Here is a 24574-nt window from a genome sequence, read left to right as displayed (position 1 = left end):
CTGATAATGTAACTTTTAGATGCAGATGGTTAGTTTTCTTACTTGTTAAAATGTCATCTTGTGGTTTTTAATTTGCAGCTAAATATACATGCAAACGGCGTGCGGCTTTTTGGACGGTGTTGGATTGCAAGCGCGCAAATTTCGCGCAGCTGGCCAACAGCAAGGGAATCTTGGCACCTTATGTGCATTTTTTTCCTTGTTGACCTTGTAAGATGTTTCATGTTTTCATTTTGTGTTTATACAAGTGCAAACATTTTTGGGGCCTATGCACATGCTGCGCAGCGCATTGAGTCGCTACACTAGCTATAAACAGTGCCGGTGCTGTGTCTCTATCTGCAGCGAGCACCAGAATTGCACAAATTAATGGTAAGGTATCTCTCTTATCCTACTCATCGTCTTGTTGCACTCGCATCGTGATTGCTATTAATCTCGACTGGCCTTCAGGAGAGGTCAAAGATCGTTTGTATGTGATGTTCGCATTTTCGCTGTTGCGTAAACAACTCGAATGCAAGACTTGCAAGAGGTTTCGGTGCGGGTAGTCGCCAGGAGACTTTGCTACAACGCAGGCACTCTGGTACGTACCGGCTGTCGCAGAGCTGGTTATGTCTTGTGGCCCGCACATGTTTTGTGATCTTTATAGCTAATCTTACCAGCACTCTGCACGTAGATTAAAACTTGAATTTGGCAAAGTTTACGCCTGTTTTGCGTTTCTTGATTAACGCTGTTATTGCTTTTGTAACCGCGGCCGAGAGCTTCCAAATTCGGTGTCTGCATCAATTCGTGTTGACTAACTAACGGTAAGCAGGGTCCTGTTTTTGGTGTAGGTTGTTTATGAATCCTTAAAATATCAATTTTATCAGTAACTTCGATAAATCGGCTGTGAGTGGATCGCGTCCCGCGCGTATGTGTAAGCGACGCCGTGATTGTGTGCGAAAAAAAAATAAAGCTATGTTCTAACCCCCGATTTATCGAATCGCTTGCCAAATGCAGAACGGCGAAGTGAGGTGCAAGAATGTGCGTGGTGGGCGTGTTCTTGATATTAGCTGCAGAACAATGGAGGAGGAGGAAGAAACATTTATTGAAGAAAAATGAAAAAAAAAAAATAGATACAATGGAAGTCGAAAAGTTATTGGAATTACATGGTAACTGTGAGAAAGAAACGTGTGTTTACATCGCGCAAATACAAACTTAATTGCTGCAGCCGCTTTTGAATAGTTGCCCTGCAAAGTGTGTTGTTGTATTGGTCGTTTTCAGCGCCGAAAATATCTCAAACCAGAGTGCTATGTTAAAGCCATTCGATCTTTACTTTCTCCTAAAACAAATTATTCCGTTCACCCTTATTCCTCGAAATTGTCGGCTGCGGGGCTTTGACTGCAGATTATTATTAGCGCCCATGCTGTGATATCTTGTGCGCTTTCAGACTGGATACTGAATACAAGTTCTCGTGTAACCGTGCCTTCAAAGCCTCCGATTACTGGGAGGAGGCGTGGCGTCGGCTGGTCTCAGATTTGCTGTGCGCTTGAGAGATTTATCTTGCCTTCGCTTTGGCCCCTTGGGGCAGCTCTACCGTGTTTTGAAGCAGTCGCTAGTGAGGATACGTTGCTGCACGTAGTAAGTACTGTCCCTGCATTTCTGTATACGTGCTGGCTGACTTTATTTGCTCGGCTCATGAATGGCATTTATGGGCGGTACTTTCAGCGCAGTTGGAGCGAAGTTTTCTCGTTCTCTGCTATGAACTGAGCAAATATTGACGTAGGTAGGCTTATTTGGATGCTCGCTAGCGCTCTGAACTAAATAACGACGAGCATTTAGTCTATTTTGTCGTTGGTTGACCTATTTTTCCTACTGAAAAAACAAGAACGTATACGCACTTAGCATAGTCTTCCCGACATTATTCTAATGCAGAGCCGTGTGGCTCGTGATTTGAAGTCCACCGCACTACAACATAAAGTCGTCTCAGCAGACGACGAGGTTTCCCAGTTGAATCTAATGCACATTCCACGTGTCCTGGAGCGCTTCAGCAGCCCTGCAAATCTACCGGTGTCACACTTCCATTTCCGATCGCGATCAAGCCCGATCCGGATCGAAATTCTCGACCGCGATCGGCTCTCTCTCGCAGATTGTGCAAAGTAGCCAATCGCGACCGAGAAATTCGATCCAGATCGGGCTCGATCGCGATCGAAAGTGCGCTGCCTGACACCCGTATAAGGCAGGAACTATAGTGTAGCTTATAAGCTTTAGTGCGAGCATAAGCGGGCTGAAGTTACAATAGGAAAGCCAGATTTTATCGCTACTACACCCTCTTTTATAGTACGACAGCCAGACCGCAGTAAAAGACTGGTCGAATGTGCCATAACTCGGTCGATGTTCTGCCATTTGAACAACGGTCAGACTATTTGCAGTTTTTCAACATGGCAGATAGCATGGGGATCCATTTTTGTGATAAAAAATAAAAATAATGCTCGCAACGGGGCGTGGAGGAGGGGGGATTATAAACAAATGAGAGGGAGCAAAAGAAAGCAAACGGGTGCATTGAAGTATCTAGGAACTTCTGGGTGGCATGGTTTTAGATATCCTGGAACGCTGCAAGCCAGCCATATATTACTGTTAGCTATTTTTTATAAGTTACCATTTCGCGGAGTGTTAGGTCAAGGTGAGCAGTTAGCGTGAAGAATGAGTGCAGAGTGAAATTCTGTAGAGCTTTTGTGTGGGATAGCCGGTGATACACCATCACTGTTTAGATGTGCTGCTTGGGAGACGGCAACACTGGACGAAGTATTCATGCGTTTCTCAGCCATACGCTATTGTGTATCGCGCAGTAGGCAAATGTATGTATATTTGTATGTCTGTGTGTGTTCGCTGGTGAGAACGGAGCAAGAAAAAAAAAAAAGAATTTCCTGTCAAAGGTTCTCGTCAAAAAAAAAAAAAAAAAAAGACATCCTGGCCAGTCACCGCGTAATCAATGCCTAGCGCTGGAGAAGCTTTGCGGGTGCTGCGCTTGTTAGTGCGCTGCGGTGCATCCACCCTGTCAGGGGCACATAACCGGAAAGCGAAGCAGCACAGCTGTTCCTAGTGATCCCCGGAGGATCGGGAAAACGCTTGCGCCAGTGACCAGTTTCACGGTGGCGGCGAATTCACGGCACAAGGCAGCACGCATTTTTTCAAATCTCGCCGTCTGGACTAATAATACCGGGTAATTGCCACTCTTTACGTTGCTCCTCTTCCTTGGCCTGTGGTGGATAGCAAAGAATCACTGCAGTTGAGCAGTATAAAACTTAACTTTCATTGAAAATGAAAATGTCATTTGCTGAAAAAGATGTATACAAAAAAAAAAAAAAAAGTGTCCTACAGAGATGTTTCGAGCGAGAGGCTACTCCTCCACATCTGGCCAAGCAGCCGCAGTCGTAGCTAATCGGAACGTCGCGGGCGCGAATTGTTCTGTGCGTGTGCTGAGAGTTGCGTCGCAGCTTTGGTTTTTAGTTTAAAAGAAAAGCAGACATTGGAAGACAACGCAGTTTCAATGACCCTCTTATATTATTATTATTATTATTATTATTATTATTATTATTATTATTATTATTATTATTATTATTATTATTATTATTATTTATTTTTTGCTGTATCGTTGTTTCAGTCGCCTAGTGTAGTGTTAGCGAGAAAAAGCTAGGGAGCAACACTGAAGAGAATTTTATAGAAAATGTTGAGTCAGTAGTGATGGAGTGTCGATGAACTCTTCGCCGACAGCAGTTCATCGTTAGTTCTCTGGATCAGTGCCCTATAATTGAAATGTGGATTCCGTTACCTAAAGCGGCCTGGATGTAGGCAGCAGAGTGCCTCGCAGCCGATGCTCGGCGAGCTCGTCATAGGAGAACGAACGGCCGTCTCTGTTCGGCGCCAACTCACCTTGTCGTCAGTTGCATCGTCGCGGCCAGCTGGTGCTTCGCGCACTACTCACTATGGCGCGTATCGTTTCACCATTTAAGCAAGGCGCCCCCAGCAGCTCGCGTCCGCGCGAAAAGAAGCACGCTAGAAGGGGGACGTCACCTCTTTCGCAATCTGCTCCTGTCACTCGCTTAATTTCCGTGTCTCCCGGGGATCACTCCCGAAATAGAGCAAATAAGTGTAACTTTATGGTAGTAGAAGTGAGGTTTTGGCCATGGCACCTGCTAATCGTGGTCGGCTGCTGCGGGATGCTTGCGTAAACCAACATCTGGCGAACGCTCGCCGTGTGAGTCATGGCTCCGTAATGTTACCCAACTGGTACAACGAAACGCGCCAGATGAAAGTTCGCTGCATGATTTTATGGCGGACGTCGCCAGTTACGACGAAAAGTGCGAATTAAACGTGAGATTCTTCGTCGAAATAGGCGCGTGGACCGTCCTTTCTTACGACTCAATTAATGGGGTATTTATGAACCGGGTGTCAAATTCGCCAACCTGGTTAGTGCTCCAAGCGTCCCATGAGCTCGATGCCGACTACGTAGGAACACAGAAGGCATTAGAACTAACCACTGCGTTACCTCCATTTCGTGTGTTCTAGGACAACAAAAAAACTTGAAACCAAGCATTTTTATAAAACCGACTGGAACCGTTCTTAATTGAGTCTAGGATGCAAGATTAGCGCGGCAATTTTTCGCAAGAGAGCGTCGCATTCGCAGCACCACCGGCACATGGGCCGCTGGTGATGTGATTGCGAGCGCCTAGGATATTCATATTTCCGCAAACAAAGCGCCAAGCTTGTGGAGACGTGATCAGTGTCAAGCGCGCGGAGAAGCAACAGGTGCACTCGGAACTGGGCGTAAGCATAGCGATAAATTCGCAGCTGCGAACGCGCGTCGTTATGCGAACATTCGCGCATAGCGCAGCGCAAGCAGCCGCAAGGCGCAGCACCCCCCCCCCCCCCCCCCCCTCCATCCCGCCGCCGCCGCTTCGATCACCTGTTGCGCGCGCGCGCTGTGCCTTGCAGCCACCTGTTCGCCGATTTCTGGCGTTCGCACCGTGGTCGGCGCCGGTGTTCGTGCTTCTACGAACGTTTCCGGGCCGTTTCGCGACTGGGCATCGTCGCCAGCGTCTCTGGGCGCCGCAGGTCCGAGCCACGGGTCCGCGCGCGACCAGGTGGCGAACAGGTGGCGGTCGCGCGAAGAGCGCGCTGGGCGTTTCACCCCGGCGCGGTCACCAGGTGGTGCGGCGCGCCGAAGTTCGCGCCTCAGCAAGGGAAGACCGAGAGTCGATGCGCACCGTTTTATTCGGGGAGATGAGAGATGGGGTCGGGGTATGTACAGAGCACTATGTACAAGGGTGGCTCGCGGCCTCACGGGTGGTCCTCCTTCTTGAGCCGATGCTTGAGATGCACTTTCCCGTGTCGCTTTCGCTCGTCGGAGCGCGCGAACTTTCGGCCGCACGCATCGCAGGTGAAGGGCTTTTCGCCCGTGTGAGTCCGAATGTGCGTGTTGAGGTGGTCGGATCGCGAGAAGGAGCGCAGGCAGATGTTGCAGCGGAACGGTTTCTGCCCCGTGTGGATGCGGATGTGGCGCGTCAGCTCGTCGGAGCGCGAGAACCGCCGGTCGCAGCCCTCGATGGGGCACGCGTACGGCCTCTCGTGCACGGGCGTTTTGCTCGGCCGGTTTGGGTACTTTCGGGGCTTGACTGGCACCAGCTTGAGTGGCACCGGGCTGTTCTGGTACGCCTGGCTCAGGATTTCGTGGCCCTTGCTGGTAGCCTGGTTGTACTCGGCGAGTGTCGCCGTCGGCTCCTCGGGCTTGGCCGCCGCCGCCGACGATGAAGAGGAGGCTGCCGCAGGGGGTGCGTGCTCGTAGGCGAACCAGGGGTACTTGGCCGGCTCGGGCTCGGCCGTGTACGGGGCGGCTTTGAACGAGTCGAGCGGAGGGAAGGGCTCGGGCTGCTCGAAGAACGGCGCCGCGTCGGGGCCGGGCCAAGCCGTGGTGAACGTGCCGCGGTAGGCGAGCCGGCCGTACGGGTCCTTCGGCTGCTCCGCATCGCGCAGTGGGCTCGCGGGTCTCTCGGGCCAGCGGTGGGCCGGCTCACCTGAGATGGGCACGGGGTCGGGAATGACCGCATCGGTGGCGAAGAAGGTGATCAGCTCGGCGGTCGTAGACACGGGCGTGTTCAGCGGGTCGTCGGAGCCCTCGGGTGGCGCGAGGCCGCTGGCGCCGGTCGCCTTGAACGATTCAAAACTCAGGTTGAACTGGAGGCAGTCGCGAGACAGCGTGTCCAGGCCGTCCATCGTCATGACGGCTAGGGAGTCCCCATCCGTGTGTCTGCGACGTACGCACTCGCGGACCGTCGCCGCCGTATGAATGGGCCCCGGGGAGCCCCGCTGCCTTATTTGGCGAGCCGGAACCCCTCGCGGCCAATCGCGGCGCGCCGACCGCCTGACGTCGCTGTGACGTTGGCTTCATTCACTGCGCCACCTTATGATGTTTAAAGGGTCTGCCGCGCAGCCGCTAGCCGCTCGGGCTCCGCGCTGACGCTGTCAGGCGGCACTTTCTGGCCGTAGCCGCCGATTTAACGGCCCCGGGTCGAGCTAAGGACCGCGGGTAGCCACCGGGGGCCAGCGCAAATCGCATGCTGGCCGCAGCCGTGTCTCCCGCCGGAGCGCTGCCCATATTTGGTCAACGAGAGTAGCCGAACTTTTCCGAGCGCGACGTCACGCTGACGTCGGGCCGCTCGAGCAGCTTTCATTTACGGCGCGTCGCCATGGCGACGGAGGCCCGGCTGCGGGAATTATACGGGCGCGCGCTGCGCACCTGCCGTTTCTTGGACACGTGGCTCGGAGCCGCGGCTTGCGATGCTGCGCCGCCGGCGTCCCCGAAATAGTAGGTCTCCATTGATCGGCAAACAGGCGCTGACGCGTTGCTACGTCATTGCGCGTCAGCGCGCGTGGCTGTGGTCCGCGGGCGCGCGCTCCGGCGGCGCGCCGCGGGCGCCGGCCCGTGGCCGCTAAATGAAATGGTGCTTTTGCAGGGCCGCCGCTGAACGTCAAGCATGGAGGTGAAGCTGAAGAGCGCCGCGGCACCCGATCGCAGCCCAGTTACAGTGCGCACGCATGCGGGTGCCACGGCCGACAGCCTGTTGGGCGCCTTCTGTCACGACCTGGGCCAGGACTACGACCCGCGGCTGGCACTCTACACGCGCTCCAACGAGCCCCTGCGCGGGGGGGCGTCGCTGCATGCACTGCGCGTGCAGCCGGGCGACACGCTGTACGTGCGCCACCAGCGCTCGCCGCACCTGTTCCTCGCCAACTGGGGACTGCTGGGCGTCATCTGCGCTGTGGTCGGACTGCTCGGCCTGCTGCTCGTGTCCATGGCGTACGGTCTGACAGGCGGCCGTGTGCCCTTCGTGCACGGCGTCGTGGTGGACGCCGGCTCGAGTCACAGCCAGGCCACGCTCTACTACTGGGAGGGCGCCAAGTACCTGGGCACCGGCCGCGTTGTCCAGGTGGACTTCCGCGAAATCGATGGAGGCATCAGCAGTCTTGGGCCGCGCCAGACAGGCCCGGCGCTGGAGCGCGCCGTGAATGAGGTGCGCGGAGAGCTCGAAGCACCTGTCTTCCTCGGCGCCACCGCGGGCATGCGGGTGCTCAAGTAAGCTGCACTGACCCCTTTGCATCTTGCCTGCCCTGCTGAGCTCTATTGTTTTTGCAGCCTCACCAACCCGATGGAGGCCGATGCCATCCTCATGGCTGTGGAGTGTGCACTGAAGCCACTAGGCCTGCAGCGTGCAACCATCCTGAGTGGCCACGATGAAGGCCTCTTTGCCTGGCTCTCCACCAACTACTTATTTGAAGTGATCCCCCAGAAATCGGTGAGATACCTGCCTACCTCCCACCAGTGTGCCACTGACCACCTGGTGGTTTGCAGGAAAATACTGTGACCCTTGGTGCCTTGGACCTTGGAGGAGCATCCACGCAAATATCTTATGCCGTTGAGTCTGATATATCAGGTGATGATGTGAGCAGCCTGCAGCTATATGGCCAGCGCTACAACGTGTTCTCTGTGTCATACCTCTGTTATGGAGTGAACGAGCTGCATAGAAGGTACCTGGCCCAGCTAGTGACCCAGCAGGTGAGCTCCAAGCTGCCTTTGTTGCCCTTATGCTTGCATCGCACTGTTATTTCAGGACTATGCGAGAACTTTGAGGAGCCCATGTCACAACTCTGGCTTCAGCTTCAATGCAACAGCAGAGGAGGTGTTTGACAACTTTTGCACGAAGACACCTGTGAGTGAGCTGTGGCTACAGCAGAATCCCAATGCAGTAAGTACTTTGCAGTTTTTCAAACAAAAATGGAGACAACATCATGGCAAAAATATTCTTTATTCTGAGTGACATAATAAACAACTCTCGTCGTGTTTTTATTTTAGGTTTTCACATTTATTGGGAATGGCACGAGTGTTGGATGTCAAGAGTCCATAAGACAGCTGATGGACCCCAGCGAGTGCAAAAAAAACTACACTAGCTGCATGGAGAAGCCTGCAGTTCCTGTGCCTTATGACATGAAATTTGTTGTAAGTTTACACCCATTTCACCTCCTGAAAGTGTGGTGATTCAAGAATTGTGTGTCTTTCCTTTTTTCCAGGGTGTTTCTGCCTACTACTACACTATCAAGGCTCTCAATTCTACAGGCAAGCCCCTTAGTACCTTCGTGAATGCCTCGGACTGGATCTGCTCAGCTCCATGGCGTGAAGCTGTGAAGACTGGCATCCCCAAGCGATTCCTCTCCCGCTACTGCCTGCAATCTATGTATATCCGCGATCTACTGCTGGATAAGTATGGATTCTCCGACAAGACATGGCCCAACCTGTCCTTTGAAAAGACGGCCAATGGCTATGAATTGGGCTGGTCGCTGGGATTCATGATCAATGCTACAAATGCCATCCCCGCTGCCAAGCCGTCAACACCCAGCATTGGCCTCAACCTCTTTGTTTTGCTTGTGGTGCTCTTCACTCTCCTCCTGGTGCTGGCGGCGATCTTCCTCCTGCTGGCACGCAAGCAGTCTCGGGCCCGGCGCAACCCTCCATCCTAGGCCGTCAGCAGCAGCAGCAGCAGCAGCAGCAGCAGCAATGGGAGACTCACTGCCACACAGACAGACTGGTCGCTCAGCTCTTCATCCACTGCAATGCAAACGAGCTTCCTGACGCATACTCTTCGTCACGCAACACTCAGACGCAGTGCACAACCCTGCACCCTGCAGGTGCCGGTTGCTCAAGTGCACCGCTGCCTTTCTCAAGAAACCATTTATTCACTTGTGCCTTTACAGTGGGCGAGACCTTTTATACCGTTTACACTTTTTGATGGAGTGGATACCTTTATCAACTTTTGGAAAGGAGCTCTCTATTGTTAAGTGGTAAAACCACATCATAATCAAAGCAGTAAGCGAATGTATATGAAATGTTATGAGATTACAATTGTTTTTATAATTCATGCCCTCGTGCATGTTGGTTCCTGTGGGGATTTTTATTACTCACATGTTTTGCAAGGCCGGTAGAAGGTCTTGATTAACTTCAGCCCGGTTCTTGTCTGTCGACGAACGCTGCCAAAAGTGATCAGATTGCCAAACTCAATTTGGAGACGATGTGCTTCGGGACCTGGAGAAAAATAATGAAGGCTCCAAGTCAGCACTTATGAAAATTGGAGCCACAAATAGCACTGTTCTGCTATTGCGCCTACTTAGTCACTGTCAGTATGCAAAAACAGTGGCCTTGCCAACAAACTTCAACTGCAGAATTAATGTGATAAACATTGTATCAACCCAACGATTTGGCTCAGTTCATGTCAACAATAAATTGAGTACTTCACATTAGTTCCATATTCTTAATTCCTTCCTAGGGTGGCTTTTTGTTGCCTGTGCCATAAACAAAAAGGGCAATTACCTGCTTAAAAACTGTATTTATCTACGAACATTTGTGGTACATTCGTCTCAGAATTGGTTGTATGAATAAATTGTGCAAGTACAAAACAGAAGTTGTATGCTGAAGTTATTCCAATTTTTGTATACATTATTTGAACGTTTGTATGGCATCGAATGTTTATATGCAGACTTAAGGAAACTGTTAAATGAAAACCTTGGTGCACCGCGAGCATACATTAAGGGTACTGTCAGAGAGGTAGTAACTAGAGGTAATATGGCCTCTGGGAAGATCATTGATGTGTATAACGAGGTCGGCACTTAGTAGAGAGGATTTTCTATTGTGCATGTAAGCAAGAAGACATCAGTTTTTATACTAGTTTTTCAGAAATAAAATGTCGCGAGTTCAGGAAACATGCGCAAGGCAGCTACACACCTCATTGAAATTCCACTAACATATTTGCCTGCAATTCGTCCATAAAGGCGCCCCTGTTCAGCGTTTGCAGCGGCGACCCCATTCTTCGCACACACACAAGCCGTTTGCGTTTTACCCCGAAATGAAAAAAAGTTGGCGGTGTGCAAAGGCAACGGAAGGTCTACGCGTTTGTTCTGCAATCACAGCACCATGAGCTTCCTAAATGCTTCTGCCGTTTCTCTGTGTGCTTAACGAGCCAGTTCATGTGCGCAGATACCGCAGCTGGTAGTAATTTCAGTTATGTCGCTCCGTACGCTAAGACACGTTGCGACATCGGTAAGGGCGCGCGTGACATGCTTTCCGTTATCGTGTAGCCTTCCTCATTTTTTTTTTCTTTTTTCACCGATTGGTTGGGGAGGAGGAAGCGAAACAAATGTCAACCGGCGTCGAGGCGCCGTGCACACACTCGTACGCACGCACAGACGCGCGCGTAACAGTCTTGTACGCGCACGGGGCAATAAATGCCAGTCGGTCACTCTCGGTAGGTTGTACTACACACGCGGTCTCGAGCCCACGCGCTCGGTGGAGCCTCGCGGCGTCGATTGGGGCGTGTAAATGGCGCCGAGTAACGGGTTACTTCACAGCTGGTGTTGCGGTGGGCCCACGACAGCGTGGCGGCTGCCCACCCCCTACTGTACTCGCGCGCGCGCCCATTCAGTCCGGCGGTGCTTCCGACGAGGGGGAGGAGAACGGCGCGTACGCGCTTTCGCCACGCGGTCACGGCGAAGGCTACGTCACGAATGACGTCACGCTCGGCTAGCGGGGCGGGGTTTTCGGGCGGCCGAGTCGCAGCGGTGCTGCTCGCTCTCCGGTATCGTGCGCTGCGCCGTCCACCCTATAATCCCGGCTGCGGCCTGCCCTGCTCCTTTTTATCTGTGTGCGGCGGAACCTCTCGCGAATATTGCGACCCTCGGGTTCTTCGCCGAGTAGAATGAGCGAAGGTGCCAAAATGAACGCGCTGCTCCGAGGCCCCGGATGAGACGCCCGGCGTGAGGCCGTTACGTTTCATTAGCGGTGAAGAGTGAAAAGGGAGAGAACAAAGCATTAGATATCAACGAAAAGACAGTCGACGTCGTAAAGGCAGAGGACAGCCGCGCCCGAGCAGTGACATTTTGTGTGCGGTTAGTGACACACTTCGCGAGTGTCTTGCGAAAGGCGCCATAGTTCTTCGACGTGAAGGAGTCCGTTTGCACCTCCGCAACCGCCTCAACCTCTTGGGCTTCTAATAGATACGCACCAGAGCAGCTGCGGAAGGCGCGTTTCTCAGTTCCGTGTGCCGCTGTTCAGCTGTAGGTGTGGCTAGTGATAAATCACGCGGCAGTATTGCGCGATTGGCGCTCTGTCTGTCCGCGCCGAGCTGAACCTGCGGTTCTCGCACTGGCCTTGTGTAAACTTGCGCGCCGGACGCGGGCTCCCGTTTCGTCGCTAATTAGTTGGGCACCCACTGGGAAACGGAACACTACCAATTCGATGAAATGACACAGACATATCAAGGGTGCTGCTCAATACGGAACCGTCCGCTCCGATATTCCTTTCTCTATTGCTCCATTCCGACTGCATGATGGAGCCTTGGCACTCCGTCTGTCACCGGCACGGTTCAAAAAAGGTTCGCGAAGACTCCCCGAAGTCCTTGCACGGAGTCTGGAACGTACGACGACCCCCGGAATGGGCAAGTGTGACGCCCGCCACGGTACCACTCTGTTACCGCTTAAGTGAAATTCCGTTACGGCGAGAAGAGGAACCAAGCAGCGTTCCGCCGCAGGGCGGCATGCGGCAAAGCAGCTCTGCATCGCACGGGCTCGCTGAAGCGACCGAACCATGTATGCTGCCTCGAATGCCTGCAGCATCTACCGCGCCGCCACATGTTTCGTGGGAGAAACGTACGAGCGCGCAATTTTCGATCACGATGCATGTTAAACAGCAAGTGTGCAGCAGCAACGTGCACTGCTGTGTATTACGCACCTCGTTCACAGTCTTTTGCGCTGTACACCAAAACTTTATACTACATATGCATAACAGCGAGTATAATCTTATGTTTTCGTGACAAGCACCAGATTCTGCATTTTAATTGAGGCGCGTTGCCCGACACCAGCTCGGATCTGAGCGCTCTCGGAAAATCTCGGGCCTCTAATTTATCTGCGCATTTCCTCAAGATTAGTTTATTCCTCGATATTCTAAATCCACTGCTTCCCGCGGAACTGTGTTTGGCAGCCAAGCCATTCGTTAGACGAACATGTTCCGTGGTTTTAACTGTCTTGCATATACACCAACAGCGAGCATCGTCATCTTTAGTTGCCGCCTGTAGCATTTATCATTTACGTATCCAGCCAAAGCTTGGAGCAGTGAAGTGCTTGCGTCACAAGTGTCAAAAAACTTTAGTCCTGTAGTCGCCACCATAGCCTTAGTCTATATTCCTAATATAGGCTAGCTAACTTGTTTCCAACCAACTTTTCTCTGACGCTCCAGCATTCTCTTCTCAATATTTTGTGCTGGTGATTTGTTCTCTGTATCGACCCGCGAATTTACTCGCAAAGCGCTTGCATATTCTTCAGGTAGCCAGGCGTCGATACCGCAGAACTCTCACTACAGACCAACGCTCGTTCATTCGCCTAAGCTTGGATTAGTTTGTTTGTCCCTCTATAGCAGGTGTGTCGCACTTACCGACCAGTGGAAGTCGAGGGCGGAAGCATCCGTTAATTTAGCCTAAAGGATCGCCGAGTTCCACGCATGTGTGGGAGAGCGATAGAGAGACTTTAATGAGAGAAAGGTGAAAATGTCGGCCAGAATGATGTGACTAGCATATATGTGGGAATCGGTCGTAAGCGAAGCTTTTGATGTTACTGAAATGTCTCTTTGTTTGCCCTCTGTTGACGGCTCATATATGGGCCAAGATTGTGGTGGAATTTAAAGAAGGCGTTTAGTACTAACTAGAATACAACTGGAATATTTGGGGAAGAACCCAAGGAATGAAAAATAACGTATAAAAGTACTAGACATTTGTCTTCACTTCCCTGTAGTTCAACGCTCCTCGCTCAGTGCACGCCCTGGGCCAATTCTGTTCCCTTTGTCTCCCCACACGCGGCTGCTTTTGATGCTGACTTCTTGACTCTCGTTGTCTGTTCAGGCACCTACCCATTCCGGGGGATTCAATCAATTATGGGGTTTTACGTGCCAAAACCACCGTATGATTATGAGGCACGCCGTAGTTGGAGACTCCGGAATAATTTGGGCCCCCTGGAGTTCTTTAACGTGCACCTAAATCTAAGTACACGGGTGTTTTCTGCATTTCGCCCCCATCGAAATGCGGCCGCGTGGCCGGGATTCGATCCCGTGACCTCGTGCTCAGCAGCCCCATTCCGGGGGATTGGCAATAATGTTCACATACACATGCCCAATCGGTACATACCCCGTGCCTCTAGGTATCTAATCGGCAAGACAGCAGCAGCCAGCACCCGTAAAGAGGTAAAGAAATTTAGTAAAGACGTTTTTCAAGCCAACAAACTTGGCTATATAGTATGAAAGAGTGTCGCATTTTGTTAAACACAACCACATGAAGCCAACAGACAATGATGCCAAGGAAAGCATCGGGGAAATCACCTGTGGTTATAATTGAAATGTACAAGTGTGGTTGTGTCTAGCAAGAATATCGATGCCCCCGTGTTCCGCTCATTCTCGTTTGTCGCATTTTAAGGCATAGAAGAGCGTTTGCCAATGTGGAGCCCAATGCCATCGGGCCCATCCAGACACTGCGCATGACTCCGCAGTTCATAGCCACGTTCACGCCACGATAGGCGAAGCTGGTCTCCCCTCACGTCGGCGCCATCTAAGCAGTTCGTTTCGTTGAGCGTCGCAGCGAGGTCATTGCGCCAAGCACACCCGACAAGAGGCGGTTACGCGTATACGGTGACCGGTAACTCTGGTCAGCGCAGTTACCGTCATAGGCGCCACTTGCCTCGTCGGAAACGAAGCGACAAAGTTGCAGGGTGCGATTGTCCCGCGGCGCCCTTTGTATATTAGGCACCATGGATATACCAAGTACATCGCATGTATATTCATCTTACAAGGACTCTAAAAAAACACACAAAAAAACGGTTAATTTAAAGCGACTGCTCTAGTATGCAAGAAGAAAAACTATGTGGAAAGCCTTAAAGCGAACCTTTACATTAACAATTCACAAGTTGCTTCAAGCTCAGCGGCCGTCGCAGAAGTCGCATTGCTGCGAGGCTCCGTCGTAACCGTGTGTATAACGCCGACGCCTACCAAAGCATCATGTATAGAAGGTGTCCCAACTATCATGCACCAAGATTTAGAAATATGCACAAGCTACGTAGCTGGACAGAGCCAAGGTAATGTGGTTTGCCGTCGCTTCGAGATACTCGGGTCATTTTTTTTTTTGCATTCCGCCTAATTACATAATTCATCATCATCAGCCTATATTTATGTCCACTGCAGGACGAAGGCCTCTCCCTGCGATCTCCAATTACTCCTGCATTGCACTAGCTGATTCCAACTTGCGCCTGCAAATTTCCTAACTTCATCACCCCACCTAGTTTATTGCCGTCCTCGACTGCGCTTAGGTAGAACACCCGGCTTCAAATCTGAAATTCGAATCCTCCTCCAGTCCACCACATTTTCAGGCATGGAGTGGCGCCTGACACAGGCAAAAAAAAAAAAAAAAAAAATAAAAATAAAATCGCCGAGAGTTAGTGGGGCTATACTAGTCCAGGTGCAACCAAATTAGGAAGGCCCACTAAGCTTCAACAAAGTCACTCCTTCACCAGAACAGGAATTGGCCTCCCTGGTGCAGTATTCGGCCACTACCTCCCTCATGACTCCTACAATTACATAATTAGTCTTAACTAGTTAATCAACTTCTCAAATATTATAATTGGATGAAATGTGTCAATGAGAACATTGTAAAGCAACATGAAAGCTCCCGATACAGCTTTCTGTTGCTCAATACGTGCTACATAAGGTGTTTTTCCGACCATGAAAGAAGCCCGCAAATACACGCAAAATTGCCGCGGCGGGTATCGTGTGTTTCAAATTGGCCTCATCGTTAATGTGTTGATCCGCTAGCCTCTTCCTTCCTTCCTTTCTTTCTTTCTTTCTTTCTTTTTTTTTTCGGTAGATTATAAAGAGCACAATGTCGAGAATGGGCACACCTGCCGAGAGTACTTCTTTTTTTAATTATTCGCTCTATCGTATCACCACGTATACAATGTTGTCCTTTTTTTCGTGCGGTGGTGCATGTGGTCGGTATCAAATTTCAATCAAAGAACGGCCAGCAACGCAGCCTGCGTTGGAGCCCGGAATTTGCTTTGAAACGCAAATATCGATGTATAGTAGCTATAAAATAAAAGTTAACTTGCGATCCCTCACTCGCAGAGACTTCTTTGAGCGGTTTATTTTAGCCGCTGCGGCCCTGGACTTCATCAAGAGTCTTGATGAAGGCTGGACCCCGGCCGAAACGTCGAAATTAAATGTTTTTGATTTTCTACGTGCGCCTGCACTTCTTTTAATTTATTAAACACAGGATCCGAAGAAATACTTCCTTCATATATATACATATTAAAGCTATTAAAGCTTTTGCTGCTGCTGCTTTGCCCCACCCACGTGGCGAGTCGGAACACTGTACGTTCGCTAACCTATACGTCAGATAAGCAATTGTGTGCAGGTGCATGCGACGTTCATGCAGTATAATGAACAGAGGAGGTGTACGGGCTACGTCCCCGTCGTTCGGTTGCGGCAGGCCTGCACGACGAGTATAGCTTGCCTGCAGAAAATATCGATCCGAAGAAAGCGCCAACCTCAGCTCAGCGACGCGCGCGCGGATCGAGAGATGAGCGATCCGGGGAGTCGCTCCTTCAGCGACTCGATGGCGTGGAGAAGCTGAATGTCGCAGTAGCGTCCCTGTAGCTCGAAACAGAATAAAGGCCAATTGTGAGCAGAGTCCGTGAACCCTGCAACTCCTCGCCACTCATTCTAACTGCGAAGAAGTTTTGTTTTTCTTGCACGGCTTCTATGTTCCGAAAGCTGCCGTGAGCAGTTGCACAACTGACCGCAAGCATGTTACTTATGTAAGGCCTACCTTTTGCGTCACATATATCGACATGGCGTGAGAGGGGTGGCGTCGGAGGGGGAGGTGAGGCGATGTGGTGCGTATTTACACAGCAAGGGCGTCGTCTTAGTTGCGTGACTATAGCGGGGCTCGGCAACTCGTGCGTCCTTCAAGATTTTATTGTCTGCGTGCCCGCAAACTCTTCGAGTCACTTGTCCCCCTTGACTGCGCGGAAAGAGCGAACGACGTTTGCGGAAAGTGCTCTCTATATATATCCGTCGATCAGCGACTCAGCGATGTTCCTATATGCTGGCCAAGAGGTCGTGGGTTAGATTCCCGGCCGCCATTGTCCCCCCTCCCACGGGGGGGACAATGAATCCGGAGCCCTCCACCTCCCACGGGGGGGACAATGAATCCGGAGCCCTCCACTATATATACGGCTCTCATAGGCCCCGTGTAACTTGGGGCGTTCAGCTCCATTAACCAACCAGCGGGCGCTGCTTTATACGAGCGGGATAGCATATATCTGAGGTGCGCGGATCAGGGTCGCACTTTGGTCACTCGGGAGCGCGGCTCTCGTGTTTTCGACGCGTCCGCGGTTCGTGTGTGCAATGCGAAGCATCACCCTCGCGAGACGCTTTACGTGAACGCTGCAGGAAGACAATAAAATTCGGCACGCTTCTAAATGACTGGAATCGGCTGATTGCAAATCAGTTGCTTTCTTCTGTGCGCCAAGACAAACGTGACGTTGTTAAACAGTTTCCGCAGTCCTCTTGTAGGACGAAGTCTCCGATATAGGCACCGCGCGACGGGAGTATTTGTGTTGAAATGCTTGCGTATAGGATACTCTGCGTCAAAATATCGCTCGGGCATTGGGATCCATAGAGATGCCGACATCTACCGGGCTGACGAATGCTGTTGCCGACGCGCTGTTTTGCGACCATGCAGTTTGCCAACACCGACCAGCGTGTGGTCAAGTTTGCATGCATGTCACGCGCAATGATTTCAAAATGGCGGTGTCCCCATCAGCCGAAACTATAAAGTGGCCTGTATACGTACGCGACGTAACTATTTTGCCTTGAGAGTAATTATGCGCGGCGCGCCTGTGCTTCGCGCGGGCTCTGCAACGGCATTTCGAAGCGAGCAAGTGGCCGGCCTTGAGCACCACACATAATCGCGCGATGCTTCCTCGTAGAGGTCGGGTGCTCGGTCTCCGCGCCGCGCGTTCTCGATCGACCACGTTGTGCCATCACGCGTACCCGCGAGATGTCGAAGTGACGGGCGTTCGTCGACGACGTTTCTGCAGCGTCCTCAGATCTGCACTCGACAAGGCGTGAAAATTGCGCAGCTCGGGAAATAATATGTCCATTGCCACGGATTTCTCTCGTCACATTCGCGCAGCCAATCGGTGTGTGTAGTGAATGTCATGTGCCCCAAAGCGGTCGATCGCCCGCGGCCCTATAGTATACTCGGTCGCTGATGGCGAATGCGAGCTTATATGCAGCTATTCGAGGTACATATTGGCTCTGTTCTTTCGATGGTGAGCTGTCGTTATTCAACCACTGTTTTCGCAGCCCCGAAGTGTTTTTCTTTTTCATTATTTCGACTGATGACGTCACGTACTCCTCAACAAAGTGCGCACTTATACGACATCGCTGTGGCTTTAATATAGACGATATAGTCTATCAAATTTCCGGCGACGCTTCCTTTTTCTTCTTTCCGACTTCCCTGTCTCGAAACTCGAGGCAGAGATGCGGAAGGAGGGAAAGATTGATCGCAATGACACATTTCCATGTGGGGAGCAGAAAATGTTGCCCTTTTAGTGGACGTAACCCCGAGAAAAGGGCAGGGCTTCATAGCGTTCTCGTAACACGACCGACCGACCGGCGAATCTCCGCGCTCCGGGGCAGTGCTGATGAAGATTATGATTCGTTGTGAAATGGTATAAACCCACTGTGGTGGATAAACCACGAACCGGGTGGTAATATGATGAAGAAAAAAAAATCGAAGATCTCATCCCCAAAACACGCTGCTTACGAGTACCAACGTTTTCCTCAGTGTCGGGTCCCGTGACACATGTGCACAGTCAAACACGAGGCTAATACGGGTGTGTTAGCGAAAGCTTCAAAAAGAAGTTATTCTAATACAAAAACAAGCGTAAAAGAAAAAAGAGAAATGTAAGACAAGAGAAATAAAATAAATAGATCGTAATAATAATAACCGTACAGGGGACAACGAAAGGTTGTGTTCTCAGCGAAACAATTATTCGTACCGGAAAACATCTGGAATTGAGCGATAATCACTGATAGGCTTGTAATCGTACGCCAGCTCACGCGACGAATACGAAGCCGCCGTCAACGACATCAGCTTGCCGAGTGCGCGCGCGCACGCGCGCACGTACGCACACACGCACGCACAGAGGCAGAGTTTTACTCTATAACTGTTCGTAAGAGCAGATGCGCCAGCCAATCGTTATGTCGGGCGTATCGTTAGCGAAGACGGCTGGCCAACTAATGGAAAACGGCACTTGCGAAGGAAAAGCTTTGTGGCCCCGCGGTCTGGCTCTGTCTCTTTTATGTCGTTTATGTAATGAGAGTGAATCTCTAGTTCATTTCTCCTCCTTGAATTCGAAGAAAGAACAATTTTAGAGGGTCCCTCCCGTAAGCTTGGCCTGCATGCCACTTCTGCAGCCCTCAGTGGGATATGACATGCAGAAGTGACATTGCATACGACATATAGTAGAACTATATAGTATATAGGTCTGGTTGGCTACACTATATATGCTGGGGAAGGGAAATAGAAAGAAGAGAAAGAGGAGAGCGGTGAGAGTGGGTACCTCGCACCAAACCAGTCGTTTTCAAAAAGCACAAAATTGCTTTCACTGCCTTCTGGGCCGATAATCGGTGGGGACGGTGTTCCAGTATATAGTGTCTGTACGCTCAGTTGACGATCATCTAGTCGCCTCAATGTATTGGACATTGATTTTCCTTGTATGTCAAATAAAGGACAGTGGCACAATAGGCGGTATATGTATTCTCCTCGCAGCCGCAGACATCACGTGCAGGACTGTCAGCCATTCCAATTATAGTGCTGAATAAGCTCTCGTGAAAGCAACTGCCAACCACAACCGACACAAGAGAGATGCCTCGCGTCGGCGCAGTCCGGGCGGTGGTCCGAGTTGCAACGAAGGGTTTCTAGTCTGTGCACGCAGTCTCGTATGGCCTTATATGTGCGGCATTCCACCTGGGCAAACGAAAGTGATCATGCGCGCCAGAAGGCGAAGCTGCCTTGCAGCATCTGTCCTAGGGAGTGGAATCGGGCGCCGTGGTATTTTCTTGATGTGACGTCCGAGCAGCCTTGTCTGCGTCATGATTTTCGGTGATACCGCTATGGCCGCGTATAACCACTCAAAATAAAACTCGTGGCCTTTTTCTTTCAAATGTTGGCGAAGTTCCAATGATTTTTCACGTCAGTTGGTCGTGAGTTCCATGTCGGACCTGGAACGACTGCATCAACTATACATCGACCAGTTCCGGCGGCGCTCTTGAGTTGTACCCACAAAAGGAATAACCGAACCGTTGAAGAGTTTGCATACGTCACAACGTCTACAGCTGCAGAACTCGCGGCTTTCCGCGGTCTGCTTCAGATCGTCGATACAGAGAATCCTGGAAAATGGGCAGTCTTCTGCGACTCAACGCCGGCATTACAACAGTACAACAAGTGAACAGAGGGGAATAGAGCATGCAACATCCAAGAAACTAAAATAGCGTACAGTCAATTTGCAAACAACAGATTGCCTTTGTAATATTCAGTGCAAATGATTTCTAAAAACTTATTCAGCTGCAAACCACGGATGGCACCCAGTGAAACATTCCATTGTTCAATGAGGCCTTGGAAAAAAAAGAGAACGTTTAGGTGTTAGTATACGCGCGTGATAGGTTGCTATGGGTTCAGTTTAGTGCGTGATATATTGGCGAGAGGCAGTTCACGTAGCTGAGATTAAACAGCGGGGATTCAATGAACGATAAGAAAAGTTGGCAATCAAATAGCGAAATTTTAGTGATTCAACATAACGACGAGAAGAGAGTGACGTTAGGCTTACATAAAACAGCGCAGAGGACGAGAAGTTACGATTATAGCAGTGGCAAATAGACCGGGCGGCCTGCTTTTGCTTCGATTCAGTTTTGCTAATGCTGTATTGCTCACGGACGTTACGGATACCTGGGGCTGAATTCACACGGGAGAAGTTTACTATAGGTATAATCTCTGGCGCTGCCTTAAGGACCTTAGGAGCAGGGTGTTCAAGGTGAAATTTTAGTGGATCCCATCACATGTTGGAATTGAAGGCAATGAGAAAGCTGACCGCCTTGCGCGCCAAGCGTTATCATGTGCCCCAAAATTGAAAGGCTCAAAGAATTTGCAGCAAACTAAGGATGCAATCCGCAATAATTTTCAGCCGCTCTATAAAACTCCACATCAAGCCTGTGTGGTCCAATGACTTACTCGCGAAGAAGCTGCCCTACTGTATCGCATTAGGAACCAACTCCGCTTACAGCCCAGGCTTGGTTGTTTAAGGACCATGGACGATCCGTTTCACCGCTTTGTGCTTTATGTGACGAGATCGGTGACGTGGAACACTTTATCTTGTTATGTCCGCAGTTTGACGCGGGAAAAAAAGGTTTTGCTTCACAGTCTACTAAAGAAAGGCCTTACACACGCGAGCTATGAAGATGTAGTGTTCCCTGAAGAGCCCGCAGTATAATCAGGAAGAGAGTTCCACGACTGTTGATTACCTTTCTTCAAGACGCTGAGAAAGCACGCGAGGCTAACCCGGCCTTCTGCCACCACCACCACATAAAGCTCTTCTTTCATAAGTGCTTTTATGTGTCCACCGCCGCGATTGGCTGGATTCTGCTCTTGCGAACAGTTGTAGTGTACGAACTCTTTTTGTGAATTCAGGCCCTGGGCCCTTATTAAAAAAAAAAAAAAAAGGACAGAGAGAGAAAGAAAAGACACATGCTACGATGTGGCCATTGGCGCTGGGATGGTCTCATTATCACGCCGACCGCAATCATGATTGGCGGGCGTCCGAACGCCGGTCAATATGGAAATGATTTTACATATAAGAGAAGTATACAGGCCCATCGTATTCAGGACCCGCATTCACAAAGATTTTCGTTCGTCAGTGCCCTTTGTCACTAGCTGGCCGCCTTCGCTAATAATATGTGCAGCATAGGGATTGGCTGGAATTTCCTCTTAGGAATAACTAAAGCGTAAGAGCCTTTTTTTTTTTTTTGTGAATACGGGCCTTGTTCTATCTTTGCATATTAGAGGGGATGCCCCGTTTTGTGTCAATACCCTTAGATATTGACAGTCTATGCACGCGATGGCTGTGCCCAGTTCATGGGTCCAAATCCCCCTCCCCCCCCCCCCCCCCCCCCCCACCCAAAAAAAAAAAAAAAAAAAAGTCCTCGGTACGCGATGCCATGCACAGGAAATGAAAGCAGTAACGGACAATGTAGCGCAGGAGCCAAATTTCACAAAGCGTCTCGTGCGTAAGTGCTCTTTGCTATTGGCCAGCCGCCCTCGTTAATATGTCCAACATCAGGATAGGTTGGAGTTTTCTCTTCCGAACAAATCTAGCGTAAGAGCTCTCGGTGAACGCCGGCCCAGGTGCGTAAATGCATGCGTATACCTACTGTGAACAAAATTGTTTCTTTCTACGTGTTTTTCTTTCTTTTCTTTCTTGCGCATCTTTTCCTGCGCTCCGCTCGATTGGAGCAGGCAAGCCCACATCCGGAACTCGGGCCAGCACACGGCCCCGTACGCGCTTGGCGGCGCAGATGAGTGCGCGCCCAATTAGCGCAGGGCCAAAGAAGTGGCCCTGTCCCAAGGAGCGACCAGCACGCGGATGGGGCGGCGGCGCCTTTCGTCGCTCGCTTCTGATTGCACACTTTGCAGGCTTGCGAAACCGCGCATAGATATCGCCGACAAGTTTCACATTAGAGACCCGTCCGCCTGAATCACCGTGTTCTTCCACGTACAAAATTAGATTCGCCGGCCCCGAAGAGTTCGGGGCACTTGGCATGCTATATAAATAAGAAGAAAAAAAATTGAAAGGAACAGTATTCTCAGCCAGAAACATCATCAGCGAATAATGTCATCCGCGTCTTGAGTGTTGGTTGCGCACGAGATAATGTTATACGTTCCTGGATACGATGACTCGAGGCTACGTTACTCACTTTGCTAAAGAATACGGGGATGAATTCGCAAAGCTTTTCGTTTGTAAGATTAACTGTCTACTGTTGACTGGCTAGCTTCGCTACTGATATGTCCAACGTCACTATATTGGCTGGCTCCTCCTCTTGCAATCAGTTCTACGTTAGCGTAACAGCTTTCGTGTGAATACGGGCCCTGGCGTTTACCTTGTCCGCTTATTTCGTCCGCTATTTTCTCTTTTTCTCGCAGGCCCTTACACTGTATACTGCTTTCAATTCCTAGTACAACTCTCCGGATTAAGTACAACTCGCGTACCGCTTCACGTGTTCCTGATTTTACTGTTTTCTGTGGAAGTGTGCTACCATGGCTTTCGTTTCTTATCTGTTTTCGTGCGTATATCAGCGACGAGTGTTACCAAAGGTATTTTAGTTTACAATGCGGATATGTGCAGTGTCTTGAAACAGCTGAGATAGACGCGCGTCAGTCATATACATTTTGTTGTCTCCACAGGGTGCAGGTGTAAGACTTATTTAGGAAGTGTTGAAGCGCAATAACACGAGTCCACAAGGACGAGAATACGGACGGGACCTCACGTATGCATCGTCTTGCTTGTGGCCCCGTGTGTTAAGCTTCAACATTTTCCAAATATGCTTTACCAACTGGCCCAATACTCTTCTGATGTGTTAATGCTCCAACTGGTAAGTTAAAAAAGCGGCAAATAAGTTTGCCGCGTGCGCCATGCAGACGGAAACTGGGACAAACCGCTTTCCATTTTAGACTGAACAAGAAGAGAAGGTACAAAGAAAGAAAGAAAGAAAGAAAGAAAGAAAGAAAGAAAGATCGAGTAGTGCCAACGGTATACTACTCAGCAGGGCATCCGGTCTCCCGGGCAGAAGACACAGCCTTGACCGAGCGGCGCGCGCGCGTCATTTGTGCCGGCGGAACACCCGAACTCTTCCCGGTTCATTTCTCACGTAGTGGACGCCGCGCTGACGGGAGACGCGTGTTTTCGGCATGGGCAAAGCGGAAACGTCCGTCCCTGCGATGACCCGATCGTCCGAAGTGACCGGCCAGCACTCGGGTGGCCACAGGTGTTTCGCGACTTGCGAGCCTACGCAAACTCTTTCTTTCCGGCGGCCGCGCCACACCGCTACGGAGTCAACGCGCAGCGCGGTGAGCTCGCGGCCGTGGGACGCCGTATGTGTGTACGCCCGCGCGCCGCTGCGCCCACGTCTTCCCGCGTTGCGCAAGGAAGGGTTCGCCGGCCGAGACCGCGCGGCCCCGCGAGCGGTCTTCCGAACCGAGGTGAGGGGCCGCCTTCGCGGTCTCGGATGAGCACTGCGCGCCCGTGAAACCGCGCCCGCTGTCGACGCCACTTCTCACCTGGCCGTGCCGCGTCCTCAGCGGCGCTTTGCGGTTTCGTCGATTCCACTGACCGTTCCCGCTCCGGCTGGCGCTTAATTGCGCGCAGTTTATAATAACGCGCTCCCAGTTATTTCTTTCTCCGCTCCTTCTCACCTTTTTTTTTTTTTTTTTTTTTTCGTGCCGCTTTAGAAGCGTTTGCGGAAGACGCGATCCCACGCGTGGGCCAACGCATGTGCTGGCATGGATCTCGACTGGCACGAGAGAAACCCTTGGCGGACGAAGCGCGTCTAACCTTGCACCGGTGGTTGCTGGCGGTACACGTGCGGACGAGCGATGCACCTGCTGGTAAAATGTGCTGTGTTATTGTTCAAGCTGTGTTATTCCGGATTCTTTGAGAAAACAGCAGAATGCTGCAAGTTTCCTTTAAAAGGGAGTAACTGCTTTTCCCAGCTTTAATCAATTTTGTTAAGTTTTCTTGCTCCACGGCAGAGTATGTTTACTTTGATTGTGCCCAGTTATAGAGTGGACGTACTCTGTCAGGGTGTACCGAAACGAAACTACTGTATACGGTACGGGAAGAGCAGTTACTC

General features: G+C 50.9%; 3 protein-coding genes across 3 annotated transcripts in view; 1 reads left to right on the top strand and 2 right to left on the bottom strand.

Annotated features, from left to right (window-relative positions):
* The first annotated feature begins 138 nt into the window (after nucleotides 1-138).
* LOC119461319 (ectonucleoside triphosphate diphosphohydrolase 8) lies at nucleotides 139-9440 on the top strand. The gene is made up of 7 exons (XM_037722593.2): nucleotides 139-366; nucleotides 6984-7603; nucleotides 7664-7823; nucleotides 7880-8083; nucleotides 8139-8273; nucleotides 8381-8524; nucleotides 8596-9440. The coding sequence occupies exons 2-7, from the start codon at nucleotides 7005-7007 to the stop codon at nucleotides 9040-9042; spliced, it is 1689 nt and encodes a 562-aa protein (XP_037578521.1). The 5' UTR covers nucleotides 139-366; nucleotides 6984-7004; the 3' UTR covers nucleotides 9043-9440.
* LOC119461350 (E3 SUMO-protein ligase EGR2) lies at nucleotides 5227-6396 on the bottom strand. Its single transcript, XM_037722633.2, has one exon. The coding sequence runs from the start codon at nucleotides 6247-6249 to the stop codon at nucleotides 5311-5313; it is 939 nt and encodes a 312-aa protein (XP_037578561.1). The 5' UTR covers nucleotides 6250-6396; the 3' UTR covers nucleotides 5227-5310.
* The window catches only part of LOC119461360 (uncharacterized), a 61032-nt gene continuing 44772 nt past the window's right edge, over nucleotides 8315-24574 (bottom strand). Inside the window, exons 7-8 of the mRNA XM_037722645.2 lie at nucleotides 9485-9604; nucleotides 8315-9130 (exon numbers count right to left, since the gene is read on the bottom strand). Of these exons, the coding sequence (XP_037578573.1) occupies nucleotides 9039-9130; nucleotides 9485-9604 (212 nt within the window). The 3' untranslated portion in view covers nucleotides 8315-9038. The remainder of the gene's footprint in view (nucleotides 9131-9484; nucleotides 9605-24574) is intronic.

Source organism: Dermacentor silvarum, chromosome 1, assembly GCF_013339745.2.
Source record: "Dermacentor silvarum isolate Dsil-2018 chromosome 1, BIME_Dsil_1.4, whole genome shotgun sequence".
In the NCBI taxonomy this organism is placed as follows: domain Eukaryota; kingdom Metazoa; phylum Arthropoda; class Arachnida; order Ixodida; family Ixodidae; genus Dermacentor; species Dermacentor silvarum.
The sequence above is the reverse complement of the archived record's forward strand: the minus strand, read 5'-3'. Positions and strand labels throughout refer to the sequence as shown.

Excerpts from the sequence above, each read along its gene's own strand:
- LOC119461319 (XM_037722593.2), top strand. The coding sequence starts at position 7,005 with ATGGAGGTGAAGCTGAAGAGCGCCGCGGCACCCGATCGCAGCCCAGTT. Across the intron at positions 7,824-7,879 it reads AAGTGATCCCCCAGAAATCG|GAAAATACTGTGACCCTTGG; the intron begins GTGAGATACCTG and ends GGTGGTTTGCAG. Across the intron at positions 8,274-8,380 it reads TACAGCAGAATCCCAATGCA|GTTTTCACATTTATTGGGAA; the intron begins GTAAGTACTTTG and ends TTTTTATTTTAG.
- LOC119461350 (XM_037722633.2), bottom strand. The coding sequence starts at position 6,249 with ATGACGATGGACGGCCTGGACACGCTGTCTCGCGACTGCCTCCAGTTC.